The sequence below is a fragment of the Geotrypetes seraphini genome, chromosome 14 (genome assembly GCF_902459505.1).
Source record: "Geotrypetes seraphini chromosome 14, aGeoSer1.1, whole genome shotgun sequence".
Lineage (NCBI taxonomy): Eukaryota > Metazoa > Chordata > Amphibia > Gymnophiona > Dermophiidae > Geotrypetes > Geotrypetes seraphini.
This window is the reverse complement of record NC_047097.1, coordinates 17,215,319-17,231,804: the sequence shown is the minus strand read 5'-3', so window position 1 is coordinate 17,231,804 and position 16,486 is coordinate 17,215,319. Positions and strand designations below refer to the sequence as shown.

The 16,486-nt window shown below is 43.4% G+C and overlaps 1 protein-coding gene across 5 annotated transcripts in view; it reads right to left on the bottom strand.

Moving 5' to 3' along the window:
* SQOR (sulfide quinone oxidoreductase) overlaps window positions 1-15,718 on the bottom strand; it is a 59,892-nt gene extending 44,174 nt beyond the window's left edge. Inside the window, exons 1-2 of one of the 5 annotated variants that reach the window (XM_033920873.1) lie at window positions 15,566-15,715; window positions 2,077-2,177 (exon numbers count right to left, since the gene is read on the bottom strand). In XM_033920873.1, coding sequence (XP_033776764.1) covers window positions 2,077-2,175 — 99 coding nt within the window. In that variant the 5' untranslated portion in view covers window positions 2,176-2,177; window positions 15,566-15,715. Of the gene's footprint in view, window positions 1-2,076; window positions 2,178-15,454; window positions 15,474-15,565 lie in introns of those variants that run through there. The other 4 variants (XM_033920874.1, XM_033920869.1, XM_033920871.1 and 1 more) reach the window with 4 other exon arrangements.
* Window positions 15,719-16,486: the final 768 nt, after the last annotated feature.

Here is a 16,486-nt window from a genome sequence, read left to right as displayed (position 1 = left end):
AAATTCGACCATGTCAGAAGCATCACAGAAAACCTAGGGTTTGGGTTTTGTTTTGTTTTTAATTCTTTATTGATTTTTAAATAACGGTGCACTACAATAAATTATTACAATCAAATCAGAAAATGCACTTTAAACATACAAATATTTTAAAACATATCATTTTCTCCCCCTTTTCCTTTAACTGGTAATTATTTAAAAATATATATTTATAAATATAATTCCAAAAATACAATAACCTTCCCACTTTCTTCAATGTATTACTAAACCCCAAACATTCCGCATTCATTCTCTCATACTTATAAATTTGCCCACCAAAATGTGTAATTAAGTCTGTCGTAATTTTTCCAGTTACGCGTAACCATCTGGATGGCAATTCCCATCATAATCAAGAAAAGACGGCTTTTATGTCTATCTAAAGAAGGTTTGATATGCAATAAAGTACCACAAATTCAGACGTTCAAATACTTGAAGGGTATTAACGTAGAACAAAATCTTTTCCAGAGAAAGGAAAATGGTAAAACCAGAGGACATAATTTGAGGTTGAGGGGTGGTAGATTCAGGGGCAATGTTAGGAAATTCTACTTTACGGAGAGGGTGGTGGATGCCTGGAATGCGCTCCCGAGAGAGGTGGTGGAGAGTAAAACTGTGACTGAGTTCAAAGAAGCGTGGGATGAACACAGAAGATTTAGAATCAGAAAATAATATTAAATATTGAACTAGGCCAGTTACTGGGCAGACTTGCACGGTCTGTGTCTGAGTATGGCCGTTTGGTGGAGGATGGGCAGGGGAGAGCTTCAATGGCTGAGAGGGTGTAGATGGGCTGGAGTAAGTCTTAACAGAGATTTCGGCAGTTGGAACCCAAGCACAGTACCGGGTAAAGCTTTGGATTCTTGCCCAGAAATAGCTAAGAAGAAAAAATTAAAAAAATTTAAATTGAATCAGGTTGGGCAGACTGGATGGACTATTCGGGTCTTTATCTGCCGTCATCTACTATGTTACTATGTTAAATTATTGCTTCATAATTTAAGGAAATTGATGACTCAACTATGAGATTAATTTGTCCCCAAATTGGCTTCCAAGGATTATGTATCAATGGACAAAAGAATAACAGATGATCCAAAGTCCCTATGTTAACATGACAGTGCCAGCATCTATTAGATTTTGAGCTGTCTAACTTTTGCAAACGAACTGGGGTCCAAAAAATCCTATGCAACAAGAATAAAAAGCCCGAGAGCCTGTCTCGACGGGCGGCTCTAACGCGGAGCTGGTGGCCCGCGTTGCCGTCCGTCGGGAAGATAGACAGGAGGAGGTGGGTAGGCAGGTAAAATTTTAAAGAAGGGAGGAGGTCTTTCCCACCGTGGGATGGACCTCCTATAGGTCAAATTGGGGCCGCAGGGTTGCGTGGGTGGGGGGGTATATAAGCTGAATGCTCGGAGGACCGTAACGGTTTCCGGTCCTCCGAGGCAGCTTTCCCGCCCTCCCACCCGTTAGTTCTGTGTGAGGTAGTGGGGGTTTCTATTTGGCGGTATCCCGAGCTACTGGCGGCTGGTCTCATCATGGGATGAGTGGTAGGCCGGCTGGGAGCCGTGCCGGTGGGTCGGATGACCCTGGACAATGGGGCATGTGGGGACATGCCACCCCTCGGACTCTTGCTTAGACGGCAGGGTCGGGGGCCATTTTCATCTATGTCGGTAGCTCGGGATCAGGGGTCACAATGGTGGGTTCCATTGTGGCGGTTTAATCAGGTAAAATGTTAGTTAAGGATGTTTAATATATGTGGTTTACTATATGTAAATTGTATTTAAATATGTTTTTCAATAAACAGGGCTGCGGCCAGGTTTTTTCCACTCAGGTCTATGTGTCTCATTGGTGTGCGGGTGGGATTGGTAATTAAGGTTGAAATGGTATGCATGGGGGAAGCGGGCCGCTCCAGCTTCCGCTGTTAAAACCAAGTTTGTCTCATAGATGCAAAACCTAGGTATTTTAATGTAAATTTTGTTTTTGAATGCTCATTTTTTTCCTCTTTGTAACATTCACTGAGAAAGATCTAGCATCCCCTCTCTCTCTCTCTCTTACCCCCTCCTCAAGAGTCTGGATTCTCAGGCGGTCTGGTTTTGTGGCTTCCAGATGTATGGACTTGTATTGTATTAGGTTCGAAAGATAATTGAATATCATAACTGTAAAAAAAAAAAAAAAGGAAAAATTAATACAGTGTTCCCCCGGTGGTTCGCGGTCGGCGGTTCATGGTCCCAGTCATTCGCGGTATTTTCCGATCGCGAGCTGCCGACAAGGAGAGGGTAGCGGGAGAGCAGCCGGAGCACCGGCGAGTGCAGGAAATCACTCGCGGTATGCTCCGACCTCCTCTTCCTGCACTAAGTTGGGCCTTATCCAATCAGGAGCTGCTTTGACACGCAGCTCCTGATTGGATAAGGCTCGACTTAGTGCAGGAAGAGGCGGTCGGAGCATACCGTGAGTGATTTCCTGCACTCACTGGCGCTCCGGCTGCTCTCCCGCTGCCCTCTTCAGTCTCCCTCATGAAAAAACCATATTCGCGGTTTTTCAAGATTTGCGGGGGTTCCTGGAACGGAACCCCTGCGAATATCGCGGGAGTAATGTATTTCTATTGTAGATTTTTTTGTTTTAAAAAGGTAGGTTTGAAGAACTGATATTTTTCAGTTTGGATAAGGCCTGGGCCAAGTGGTAAGGAAGGAAGCTGTTTTTAGCTCAGACCAAATATGATCTTCAAGACCACACTTCCCCCTAGTGCTTGAATGAGACTGAATTTTCTACACATATCCAACAGACTGCTAAAGCCTGACACTTCCATCTCTACATTAGAGGTCTGCATAGGAACGGGGATTGCAGGGGTCCCACGGGAATCCCCCCCTAACCCATGGGACTCCCACGGGGACACCCCTCTGGCCCACGAGACTTCCACGGGATGGAAGGCTTTGGAAGCAGGGTTCATCCATATAATATAATGGACACATCAGCCTTAGTAAAAGAGGGGGTTTATAAGTTAATTACCTGAACAGAAAACAAAAAAAGGGTTCCACCAAAGAGATTCCACAAGGAAAACAGCAGCACAAACACAAAAGAAACTGGAATTGATGATCCTGTCAGAAGGAATTGCTGCTTTTTATGGTGACAGGCGGGGATGAAAGGAATTCCTTGCGGGAATGGATGGGATTTCTGTCCCCGTGCAACTCTCTACTCTACATCACCACCAAAATTTACCCCTTCCTCTCTGAGCACACTATCCAGACCCTTGCTCATACCCTCATGCTTAGACGACTTCAATGTACTTTTAAGAGGTCTCCCGCTGAGCTGCTTCTCCCCACTAGACTCTGTGGAAAACTCAGCTGCACGACTTCTGCCAACCTCATTACACCCAGGTTATTCCTCTCCTCAAATCACTTCACTGACTCCCTATCTAGGGTTTCCAGATGTTCGGATTTTCCCCAGACATGTCCTCCTTTCGGAGGCCATGTCCAGGGGTCCGGAGGGCTTTTGCGTGCGCGCGGATACAATGCGGTGATGTATGGAAGCTGCAACATTTCTGTGGGTGCAGGATTGCTACAAGAAGAGAATTCCGGTAGACTCTGTGATGATATGAGGAAAGGCAAAGTCTTTGTATGATAACCTGAAGAGCAGGGAAGGTGGATTGTCACAATCCATTGACTTCTACTTACACTTCCCCCTCCCCATTTGCGGTTTCATATAATCGCAATTTTTTCTGGGGAGGGGGAAAATTAAAAAAAGCAGTCTTAATTTTAAAATAACCCATATTTTTTTCCTCCCTGCCGCTTTCCCGGCCTTACCTGGTGGTCTAGAGGGCTTTCGGGGCAGGAGCGATCTTCCTTGAGACTACGACGGGAACTCCCTACAGCCATTTCCTTATGGTGATCTGCACGGGGCAGGAGCGTAAGAAGATCGCTCCTGTCCCAAAAGCCCTCTAGACCACCAGGTAAGGCTGGGAAGGCGGCAGGGAGGTGGGGGTGGATCAGAGCCAAATAATCGCGGTTTTTCACCATTCGCGGTCCGGCTCTGCCCGTATCCCCCACGAATGACGAGGGAGAAGTGTATTTGCTTATCCAAAAATTAATGGGTGTAGATATAAGACCTTCTTAGATAGGACCTTAGCATTTCAAGCTGGTAGGCAACAATCTTGGTTAGGTAAATGTATTCAGAAAGCTGTTATCCTATTGCAGTTTTCTGAAATTAATTAAGACCACTTTGTTCGATAAGTTTATTACTTGGTGAGCTTTATTATTGAAATTCTATTTTACAAATATTTGCATTTTTTACTGTATTATTGTATTTCGCTGATTGTCCAGCTCTTTTTCGTGTAAACCGCCTAGAACTTTTGGTTATGGCGGTATAAAAGAATAAAATTATTATTATTAAATGTGGGAAATTGATAAAACCAGAGGACATAAATTGAGTTTGAGGGGTGGTAGACTTAGGAGGAAATTCTTTTTCATGGAGAGGATGGTGGATGCCTGGATTGCCCTCCCAAGGGAGGTGGTGGAGAGGAAAACTAAAAAAAAAAAAAAAACAACCCCCAACAAAACTGTGGGATGAACACAGAGGATCACTAATTAGAATGGGCAGACGTTCACGGTCTGAATTGCGCAAATGAGATGGTTTGGATAGACTGGAGTGAGCTTCAACGGCGACTCCAGTAGTTGAAACCTAAGGACAGTACCAGGTGGACTTAAGTCTAGGGCCCAGAATAACAAAGAACAAAAGACATTTTAATGAAATCGATGTAATTATACAATCACAATAAGGGGAGGAAATCAAACTAAAACACCTTGAGAGTGCCATAAATCACATCTTCTAGGCCCAAATTATTATCATCAATCCAAAACATACAGAAGAAAAACTTATGAAATAGCATATCCTTGTAAGAAATTATCCAATTGTAGAAAGTCAACAAAGATATGCTTAATTCTCGTATAACCGACCAAGCACTTACAGGGACATTTCAAAAAGAACGCGGCATTTCTGGCCCAAACTCTAGATTTGAGCTTTACAATTTCCTTCCTTCTCAACTGTGCTGCTTTGACCACATCCCCTTGCTTTAACGCACTACGGGGTCCTTTTTTTAAGGTACGCTAAATGCCAAGGCAGGGGTGTCCAACCTTTTGGCTTCCCTGGGAAGCATTGGCCGAAAAAAATGTTTCTGGGGCCGCGCAAACGCTGCAGCAAGACGGTAAACACCCGGGGGCAGCAGAGGAAAACACTGCATCACCTTCGACCAGGGCCGCAGGTTGGACACCCCTGTGCTAAGGCATCCATTATATCCTATGGGCATCTTAGTATTTAGTGCGTGCTAAGTTATTAGCGTACCTTAATAAAAAGACCCCCATGCTATTTCTGTGCACCCTTACAGAATAGTATTTATTTAAGTTCAAGTAATTAATACTGGGAATTTAGTTGCCCTGCTAGTACTTTTAAGTCCATAAGTGCTGGTATCCTATTCTATAAGGCAAGGCACCTAACACTTGGAGTGTCCTATGAAGGGGGTGTGGCCATGGGAAGGGCCTGGACGTGTCAGGGGTGTTCTGAAAAGTTATGTGTATAGTGGAAGAGTGGCCTGGTCGTTAGACCTGCTGCTTCAGCACCCTGGCATTTTGGGTTCAATCCCAGCATCACTCCTCGTGACCCTGTGCTAGTCATTTAACCCTCGATTGTCCCAGGTACACCGAGTTAGATTGTATGCCTGACAGGACAGAGCGGGAAACATCTAGAATACCTGATCACTTTTCGTTGGTATACAAATCACATTCGCTTCGCTTAGAGAACACCAGCTCGATTGCCTTCACTTGGGCATTTGCATTTGCAGCAGACACAAGTCTGGCGCCCAAAACGTGGCATGGGAACCAAGATTAGGTGCTAGTGTACTCGCTTAACTCTGCAGAGATTCACGTGTTTATAAACTCAAGACACATAACATAACTTTATTTTTCTATACCACCATAATCAGACAACTTCTAGGGGTTCATAGACAACTCGGCGAAGACAAGGGCGCGTGCCTACATCTGAGCGCAAGATGGAGGTGCGCGCCAAAGAAAATTACAGTTTTTAGGGGCTCCGACGGGGGGTTTTGTTGGGGAGCCCCCCCCAGTTTACTTAATAGAGATCGCGCCAGCGTTGTGGGGGGGTTTGGGGGGTTGTAACCCTCCACATTTTACTGTAAACTTAACTTTTTCCCTAAAAACAGGGAAAAAGTGAAGTTTTCAGTAAAATGTGGGAGGTTACAACCCCCCCACCCACCACAACGCCCCCATAACGCGGCACAATCTCTATTAAGTAAAGTGAGGGGGTTCCCCCCATGCCCCCCCCGTCGGAGCCATAAAAACTAATTTTCTACGGCGCGCGCCTCCGCGCTGCGCTCAATTGTCTACACGCGCCTTTGTTCCGGCGCGCTTTTGACCTGACACCCTTCTAGGCGGTTCACACTGAAGAGAGCTGGACAATCGGCGAATTACAATATACAGATTATAAAATTATAAAAGTATAACATATTACACAAGAATAGACATCATAAAATATCTCATGTTCTAATAATGTCCATCCTTTAAAGGTGCTAAATTGAAAAGTGCTCTTGAAAACTCTACTCCATTTCAAATAGCAAAACTTTGGAACATGACCCTATGAGATATCAAACCATGTCCTTCTTATATTCATTTTCTTAAAGAATTGAAATTGTATTTGTTCTCAACATTATTTGTAATGGAAACAATAATAATTTTGTTTTTAAGCTCTATTACATTACTCTTATAATTCTGGACTGTTGTTCTCCCTTTTTTGTTAACCTGCTGTGCTAACCGCTGTTACCACATCCTTTGGTAGCAGATCCTAGAGCTTAACTATTTGTCGAGTGAAAAAAATATTTCCTCCTATTTGTTTTAAAAGTATTACCATGTAACTTCACTGAGTGTCCCTTGGTCTTCCTAGTTTTCAAAAGAGTAAAACACTGAGTCACTTTCATACTTTACCACTCAGAATTTTGTAGACTTCGATCATATCTCCCTCAGCTGTCTCTTTTCCAAGCTGAAGAGCCCTAATCTCTTTAGCCTTTCCTCATATGATATGGGATGTCAGGGGGCCAGCAGGGCAGCCTAGGGGTCACTGCAGTGAACGTCACATAAAATGTCTCAGGTACTCATCACAGGGAAATTATATTTGTGTTTATTTCGAAGGGGGTCTATCATAATCACCAGTTTGTTTTAAGGAAGCAAAACTTTTGGAAAATTATTAGACAGGCATTCACCCAAACAGAGTGAACGTGGGCAGAAGAGAAACAGCAGATATAATCGTTCGGGATTGACAAGAGGGAGAACTGTGGGTGAATCTTGGGGTTACAGGATAACTAGACTAAACTAAACCTTAAGTTTGTATACTGCATCATCTCCATGAAGATGGAACTCGGAACGGTTTAAAGGTAAATTCAATAAATGGGGGAAGGACATAAGAAATTAGAGGTTATGAAGAGGATAGCTAGCTTTACGTTTTAAATAGATAGCTTTACGTTTTGGAGAAAAGCCAGGTTTTCAGAAGCTTTCGGAATAATTGGAATAAGCCTAGGTTCTGCAGCGGGGCAGGGAGGTTGTTCCAAAGCTCAGTGAATTTGAAGAAAAGGGATTTCCCTAATTTAACTGCATATATGACACCTTTAATGAGAATGGAACAAAAAGAGAGAAAGAAAAGAAAGAGAAAGAAAAAGAGAGAAAAAAGAAAGAGAGAGAGAGAAAAGAGAGAGAGAAGAGAGAGGAAGAGAGAGAGAGAAAGAGAAAAAAGAGAGGAAGAGAGAGAGAAAGAGGAAGAGAGAGAGAGAGAGAGAAAAAAAAAAGAGAAGAAGAGAAACTAAACTAAACTAAACCTTAAGTTTGTATACCGCATCATCTCCATAAAGATAGAGCTCGACACGGTTTACAGGTAAATTCAATAAATGAAGGAAGGACATAATAAGAAATTAGAGGTTATGAAGAGGATAGCTAGCTTTATATTTTAAATAGATAGCTTTACGTTTTGAAGAAAAGCCAGGTTTTCAGATGCTTTCGAAATAATTGGAATGAGCCTAGGTTCCGCAGCGGGGCAGGGAGGTTGTTCCAAAGCTCAGTGAATTTGAAGAAAAGGGATTTCCCTAATTTAACTGCCTACATGACGCCTTTTAATGACCTGGAAGACTTGAAAATGTATGGGTGACCCTGGAAAAATTAAACGGTCCTATCTTAATTCTGAATAGGTTTCTCAGTAGGACATAAGTTCAAGAAACATAAATTTGATTTATGGGAGGAGGGTCTTGGGAAGGAATCAGGGGCAATGAAAAAGCCTCTATTTGCATATTGATTAAGAAAAGCGTTTATAAAATTGTAACCCATTGGCCCACCCCAAATGCTGAATTGGTCCTATTCCCCCCCTCACCTCCCCCCCCCACTGTTCATAAGGCTTCCTTCCCTTTGCCCCTCTGAAGCAGATAAACTACACCAATGGGGAGAACCGGATGTATTTAGACATGTTCATAAAAGACTGAACCATCAAAGGGCTCTTTTAGCTCATTTTCCTCAGGCTTTTTTCTTTTATTTATTTAAAAATTTATATACCGCATAAAAACTATGCAGTTTACAAAATTACATTCATCCATATTAAAAATACTAAAACATGTTTTGACAGAACAAACACAATAAAACATTAACTAACAGTAGCATTATTAAAACCTTTTTCCAAATTCATCCAACAAGATGGAAAGACAAGATCCCATAAAAACATTTACAGGATGGTAAGGCTTTAGGAGAAAATAGCGTTAGCACATGAAGGAGTGTGTGGTGCGGTGGTTGAAGCTACAGCCTCAGTACCCTGGGGTTGTGGGTTCAAATCCCACCTGCTCCTTGTGACCTTGGGCAAGTCACTTAATCCTCCATAGCCCCAGGTACGTTAGATAGATTATGAGCCCACCGGGACAGAGAGGGAAAATGCTTGAGTACCTGATTGTAAAACCACTTAGAAAACCTTGATAGACGGTATATAAAATCCTAATAAACTTAACAAAAAAACAACTTGACAAATAATTGCGTTTTCAACATTTTCTTAAGGTTCAGTCTCCCATCACAGAATCGCAGACTACCAGGCAGCGCATTTCAAAGCTTGGCACCTGCTACAGACAGCATTTTTGCCCCAATCTTAACACGAGAGACTAACATCTTGCTCAGGTTAAAAAATGTTTCTTCACCTTATGGAAACTTCGTACCATCAAACACTATTTGGACTTCCTCTCTTTTCTGGTTCAGTCTCTGATCTTAAGCATCTTAGATTAGTGCAATATTATATACTTGGGATCTTTTAAGAAAACCATCAAACGATTGAGAGACATTCAGAATGCTGCCGTCCGTCTCATTTATGGTCTCAAAAAATCGGATCATGTGAGACCGCGTTACAAAAAAACGACACTGGCTGCCGATGGAAGCAAGGGTCATTTTCAAGTTTGCTTGCCTTTGCTTCAAAACCATAACAGGTTCATCCCCAATCTACCTGTCTCACCATTTTGAATTTCCAGGCACCACTTGCACACATTGTGCCTATCTGTTTGCTTTTCCATCCTTGAAGGGCTGTATCTATAAGAGATTCCTTGAAAGATCAATATCATTCCCAAGCAGGCAAATGGAATAAATGTCTAATCACCTTCATTTCAAATGCACCCTCCTACCAAACCTTCAGGAAATCAATTAAAACCTACCTTGTTGATCAATTTCTCCGACTCCTTTCCTGTCTTGTTGTATCTTTGAAATGCTTCCGGATAAATCTTGACTACTCTTGGCATGCTAATGCAAACTGAAAGTCTTTTTTTTTTTTTCTTTTGTAACATCACCACCCTCCAATCTTCAGGTACTACAGATGATTTTTTCAACAGGTTTCGTTTTTGATGTCTTTTAATACCCTGGGATGTATGCCATTCGATCTATATACCGATAGACCCCTGAAGAAGCCGACATTAAGGTGAAACGGGGCACGTAGGGTTAACGGCTGCAAGGCACAACAAAGAGCCGTAATGGCACATAAAACAGAAACCAAAAGATAAGTGCCAATTACTAAGTCTCAAGTTCGTTGTCATTTTAAATATTAGCATGTTATATAGCACTTTAAAAAAAGTTTAGAATCATTATTTAAAAAATCTAAAATACAGCTCACAGCTCGATGAAAGATATCCTGTTCCTGCAATTACTGATTTAAACACCTTGAATTATCAATGCAGGCTTCTGAGAGCTTAGGAGCATTCTCTGACGATTAGTCCTATTTTTTCATTTGGTCTATAGACGTGTAGGACTTAACCCATTGAGCATAATTCAGTGTTTTTCAGATAGAGTTGTTACATCTTCTTCTGTATAGACCGAAGCAAAGAATTCATTCAGTCTTCGCTAGGGCCTTATCCTCCCTGAGCGCCCCTTTTGATTCTTGATTATCCAACAGTCCCACAGATTCCCTCACAGGTTTTCTGCTTCTGATGTACCTAAAAAAATTGCTATGAGTTTTTGCCTCTTTTGCAAGTTTCTCTTCATATTCTTTCTTAGCTGTCTTTATCATGCTTTGCATCTAACTTGCCAGTGCTTGTGTTTCTTCTTTCAGATCTTTTTTCTATTCTTTAAAGGATGGTTTGTTTGTTTTTTGCTCTGATAGCCTATTAACATCGGGATCTGGATGTGCCCCTTTGCTCCCTGACTAATCACCCCTACCCTACAAATGTCACCCTGATACACCTCCTACCTTTTAATAAAAACACGACAATAACTTTGGGAATTAGCCGCAGCTCAGTTTATTAATAAAATTAACATATTATAATTTCCATCAAACAGTGATTAACATAAATCCAAGAGCTCCTCCCGAGCTACCCCAAAAACCAACTTTCAGTGCCCTCGACCCTGCCACCTCAACAAGGGTCAGAGGGGTGGCATGTCCCTCATGCCCCTTTATCCGGGTCACCTGACCCCCCGGGCACGGCACCCCGCCGGCCCACCGCTCATCACCCGATGAGCCCAAAGACCGAATAGCTCGGGAGATCCGCCCCCGAACTACTCCCAAAACACCAAAAAACAAAGGGAGGGTGGGAGGGAAAAAACGCCCTGGAGGACCCAAACGGTTGAGTCCTCCACTGCCCCCTCCTTAAATCCCCTCGCCTCCGCACCTCCTCCGGCACGCACCCAATCCGCTTAAAAGCTGGCTGACGCCTTTTAATAGGCCAATCAGCCGCCGGGTGAATCACACCGCCCCCCCGACCGCACCGGCCGATGAGCAACACGGAGGCCCACCAGCCCCGTATTATATTTTGCCCATCGGCACGAGGCCTCGGGCTCCCATTATGCAGTCTCCCTTATTGTAAACCGTCTTGAACTGAAAGGTATGACGGGATATAAATAAAGTTATTATTATTATTATTATTATACTCTCTTCCTCTGTAAACCACTCTGAACTGCTTGTGGTATTGCAGCATACAAAAATAAAGTTGTTATTATTATTATCTTACCCTCAAATTTAACTTCATACCATTTTCATTTATAATTTATATTCCGCATTATCCTACAATTCTATGCAGATTACAAATTCGTCAGGTACTCAAGCACTATTCTCTAACTGTCCCGGTGGGCTCCCACTCTATCTAATGTACCTGGGGCAAAGGGAATTAAGTGACTTGCTCAGATTCACAAGGAGAAGTGCAGGATTTGAACCCACAACCTCAGGGTGCCAAGGCAATAGCTCTAACTACTGCAATACTGCCTTTTTTTTTTTTTAATTCATGTCTGGAAATGCTCTGCAGCAACCCTATGACAGCAGATTGCTGAACCAGTTTTGTCTTAAATGTAATAAAATTGCAAAGTGTAGTTTCAAACACTGGTTGCTGAAGCATTCTAGTCATTCAGAGGGTGAATATTAGCACTGGGCCACAGTGTGCTTTTTAAGAGTTTCGGTGGTGGTGGTGGGGCTTTCTAAATGTGATTAAAAGTGCCAAAGATCTGTATCAGGCCCTGAGAGACAATTTTGTTTCCAGACTTCTGGAAATATTGTAGTCTTTAAAACTAACAAGAGATACAGGCAGCAGCTGACACAAGATTATTTCTGTAAATCTTAATGGATACAATAAACTGTACTTCAGCATTTGATGGCTTCCTAGGTCAATATAATGTAATAGCCAGCTGGGATTTCTCAAGACCATTATAACACGTTCACAGAATGTGTAATGCAAGTGTTTGAGGTCCATCTTGGAGGAAGTGTGTCAACATCCTTTCCCGAATGCCCTGAAAACAGGCTATTTTGCACTCTATACAGCCAGTCAGAAATCAGCCTGCAGAGTTAAAACTTCAGTGTGCTCTCTGGGGGAAATTCTGTAACTGGCATCTAAAGAGAGGTGCCTATCTCTTGTCAATCACACTTAGGGGCCTATTACAGAACTGCACCTAATTTAAAGGCACCTGTAATGTAGGCCAGGGTTTTTAAAGGCGTACATTATAGGCACCCAAGTCCTTTAGAGCAGTGTTTTTCAACCTTTTGACATCTGTGGACCGGCGGAAATAAAATAATTATTTTGTGGACCGGCACCGGTCCGCAGACCGGCAGTTGGAGAACACTGGGCTAAGTCGTGGGACAGACCCCGCCCATCTCTACCTAATCTCCGCCCCCATAATAGTACTAATTGTAACACTATTTTTTCCATTCATTTTTCATCTATACACAATATAATTGTATTAACAACACATAATGGTTAACCACAAAATAAAAATACACAAAACACACTGTATGCTTTGCAACATTCATTCCTACCAGAAAACAGATAACCCCCATGCAAATGCAGGACCAAAAACTAAAAGTACTAATATTTACTAACAAACCCTAAGATGCAAGACTCTGCAAGCAGTACAACCCCAGAGGAAAAGAAACAAATGCATTTCTTCCTGAACAGACAGATTTAAATCAATCACTAAATTAAAAAATAACATCATTCCCCCTACCGTTGTCTCCCTCCCTCCCTGCTGTGCCTTACCTTCTGCTCCCTGGTGTTACAAGCACCGGGCCCACAGCCTTCCCACGCCTCCCTCCCAGTGCAACTCAGGTACATTAGATAGATCGTGAGCCTCCCAGGACAGACAAGGAAAAATGCTTGAGAACCTGAAAAGTTCATATGAACTGTTTTGAGCTCCCCTGGGAGAACAGTATAGAAAATTCAATAAACATGATGTGGAGCCATGAAACTTACAAGTTATTCCACACTTTTCTTGCCCATTGTGAGTATCCTGGAAATGCAACTGGTGTGGGTTCCAATCCCCGCTTTCCCAAGTCTCTAGCCAACCTGAGTCCTTGCTCTCCTACCTCCACCCGAGGTTTGTTCCCTCCTCTCCTTCTTACCAACCCTTCATTCCAGGCACTTTTTTTTCCATCCATCCCAACTCTCAGGCCCTATTCCCTCCAAGTCTTTGCTACCTTCTTCCCAAGCGGGGAAGAGTTTGGCGCAGTGGTTAAAGCTCCAGCCTCAGCACCCTGAGGTTGTGGGTTGAAACCCACGCTGCTCCTTGTGCCCCTGGGCAAGTCACTTAATCCCCCTATTGCCCCAGATACATTAGATAGATGGCGAGGGAAAAAAGCTTGAGAACCCAAATAAATTCATGTAAACTGTTTTGAGCTTCCCTGGGAGAACAGTATAGAAAAGGGATTAAATATATAAGTGCCCACTCAACTCCCACAATTATGATCACTTCAAAATGATACTTTTACCAGAATGATTATGGCTAAAGGATTCTGAGATAACAGTATGCACTAATGATTCTTTGAGTTTGTGCAATTATCAGAATCTTTTTTTTTTTTTTTTTGCTTTGCGCGTAAGCTGCTCTTTTCTTCTTCAGGTGACTACCTCATCTGCAAAATAATTAGGTCAGCCCTGTGGGAGACAGCTTAGAAAAAGCAACTTGAGCTCAGTTTCTTTGGTTTATTGTGCAGTGAAATAGGTTGGTACATGTTGATACAAGAGAGATACATTGAAGACCCAGAGCCAGAGAGAAAACACTGGCAAAGAGGAAAAAGAAAGCAAAAAACACCCAGCTTATGTAAGGATGGGCATAAGGGCCAGGGCCTAAGCACAGGAATAGCCCAGGGCCCTGTTTCCAACAGTGGCTAATCCAGATCACAATATCTAGCAGAAGACCAAACATTAATTACCACATTCCCTGCTACCAATCCAGGGCAAGTGAAGGACGTAAACCTGTGAGTTATAAGTTGGAATTCTTTGCAATCCTTTTTGGTGAGTCCCCTGTGCACAGCCATGATTTTTCTTTTGTTTCGAGATTTATAAGAGTAAATTATGTTTAAATGTTGTTGAATAAAAATTAAACTTTTAATTCTTTATGTTTCAGAGACTACACCGCCACAGTTAAAACTTTTTCAGTCTCCTTTCGGTTCCCTGATGCACTATCAAAACGTGCTACCGAACCTACAATCTGAGATAAATTTGTTATTTTGCATTTTCAAACCTTATAAGAACGTGGTAGCTATGGGTACACAGTACAATGAATGTTTTTGATATCAACAAAATCAATTCAAACATGCGATGATTGGGTGGTGAGGCGATAAGTCTAGGGGTTCGCCCCTTGTTCTTTGCCCTCATGTCTGAGCATAAGTTTCAATATAAATTGATATAATTTCAAGTAAATGATTTAGATTTTAAGCTAGAGTGATTTTGATCAAATTTACCAACCCAGGGCCATGGCTGCCTCAATAGCAGATTACAGACTTTTCCCTGTAGGACAGGGGTGTCAAAGTCCCTCCTCGAGGGCCGCAATCCAGTCGGGTTTTCAGGATTTCCCCAATGAATATGCATTGAAAGCAGTGCATGCAAATAGATCTCACGCATATTCACTGGGGAAATCCTGAAAACTCCACTGGATTGCGGCCCTGCTGGAGGTACTTTGACACCCCTGCTCTAGGAACTTGTCCAAACATTTTTTTTTAAACCCAGCTACGCTAACCCCTGCTACCACATCCTCTGGCAATCTCAACAGTTAAGGAGCTTCCCCCCCCCCCTCCCTCCCTCCCCTTTACAAACGGGTGATGCAAAGCAGTCTTGCAGGAATCAGTCTCAAGGAGTTGAACATGTCACAGGGCAGCCTAGAGAGTGAAATCATGCCCAGCCTATCTTGGCACAGGGGGGAGAGGTGCGTTGCTGGTACTTTGTGTCCTATCTTAACCCATTTGGAGCCACTATTCCAAGAATGAACAGGACATGCATTTTCCATCCCACCTTAAAGAATAAGTACCCTAAGAATAAGCACTTTTTTTTTTTAATGTCCGAGCTCTCCCACAGCATTCACCCCCCCCCCCTCCAGAAGTGCAAGGAAACTAGGTGGTTGTGAAATTATTTCTAAACTTAGGGGGGGGCATCCGTGGGAATTAAAAAGTTACATAATACCCAAGAGATCCCTACGACGTCTCGGCTGCCGCTGCGAAGGTGGGGGTGAGAGCGGGACAAGGCAACGAGGAGGCACCAACAGCTAGAGGAAGGAGGGAGGCGCCCACTTACCCGTTAGCAGCGCTCGGCTCCCCCCGGGCCGGACCGCACCAAGAGGCGACGCCTAAGCCGCCGTCGAGGAGAAGCGAACGCGGGGCGGGGCGGGGCGGGGTCGTCACGTGACCGAGGCAAAAGCGAAAGCCCGGGTCAAGCTGGGTGGCGAGCAGTGACGTGCGCGAGGGCGGGGTTTTTGCAGCAACTTCACTGCCCAAGAAACGGAGCTTTCAACCTGCTGCTTCTGGATGAGCGACTCGGAAAAAGTCCGACGCTCTGATGTGAATGGGCTACGCCAGGGGGTGTGAAAGTCCCTCCTCCAGGGCCGCAATCCAGTCGGGTTTTCAGGATTTCCCCAATGAATATGGATTAAAGCAGTGCATGCAAATAGATCTCATGCATATTCATTGGGGAAATCCTGAAAACCCAACTGGATTGCGGCCCTCGAGGAGGGACTTTGACACCCCTGGCCGCTAACACTGTTTATTTCTGTATCATATGATAAAGCAGGGGTCTCCAAAGTCCCTCCTTGAGGGCCGAATCCAGTCGGGTTTTCAGGATTTCCCCAATGAATATGCATTGAAAGCAGTGCATGCACATAGATCTCATGCATATTCATTGGGGAAATCCTGAAAACCCAACTGGATTCGGAGGGACTTTGGAGACCCCTGCTCTAGATCAAGGGTTGGCAACTCTGGTCCTCGAGGGACGGAATCCAGTCGGGTTTTCAGGATTTCCCCAATGAATATGCATTGAAAGCAGTGCATGCAAATAGATCTCATGCATATTCATTGGGGAAATCCTGAAAACCCAACATCTATTAGCATACAATGAAAGCAGTGTATGCAAATAGATCTCATGCATAATCATTAGGGAAATCCTGAAAACCCAACTGGATTGCGGCCCTCGAGGAGGAACTTTGACACCCCTGGCCGGTAA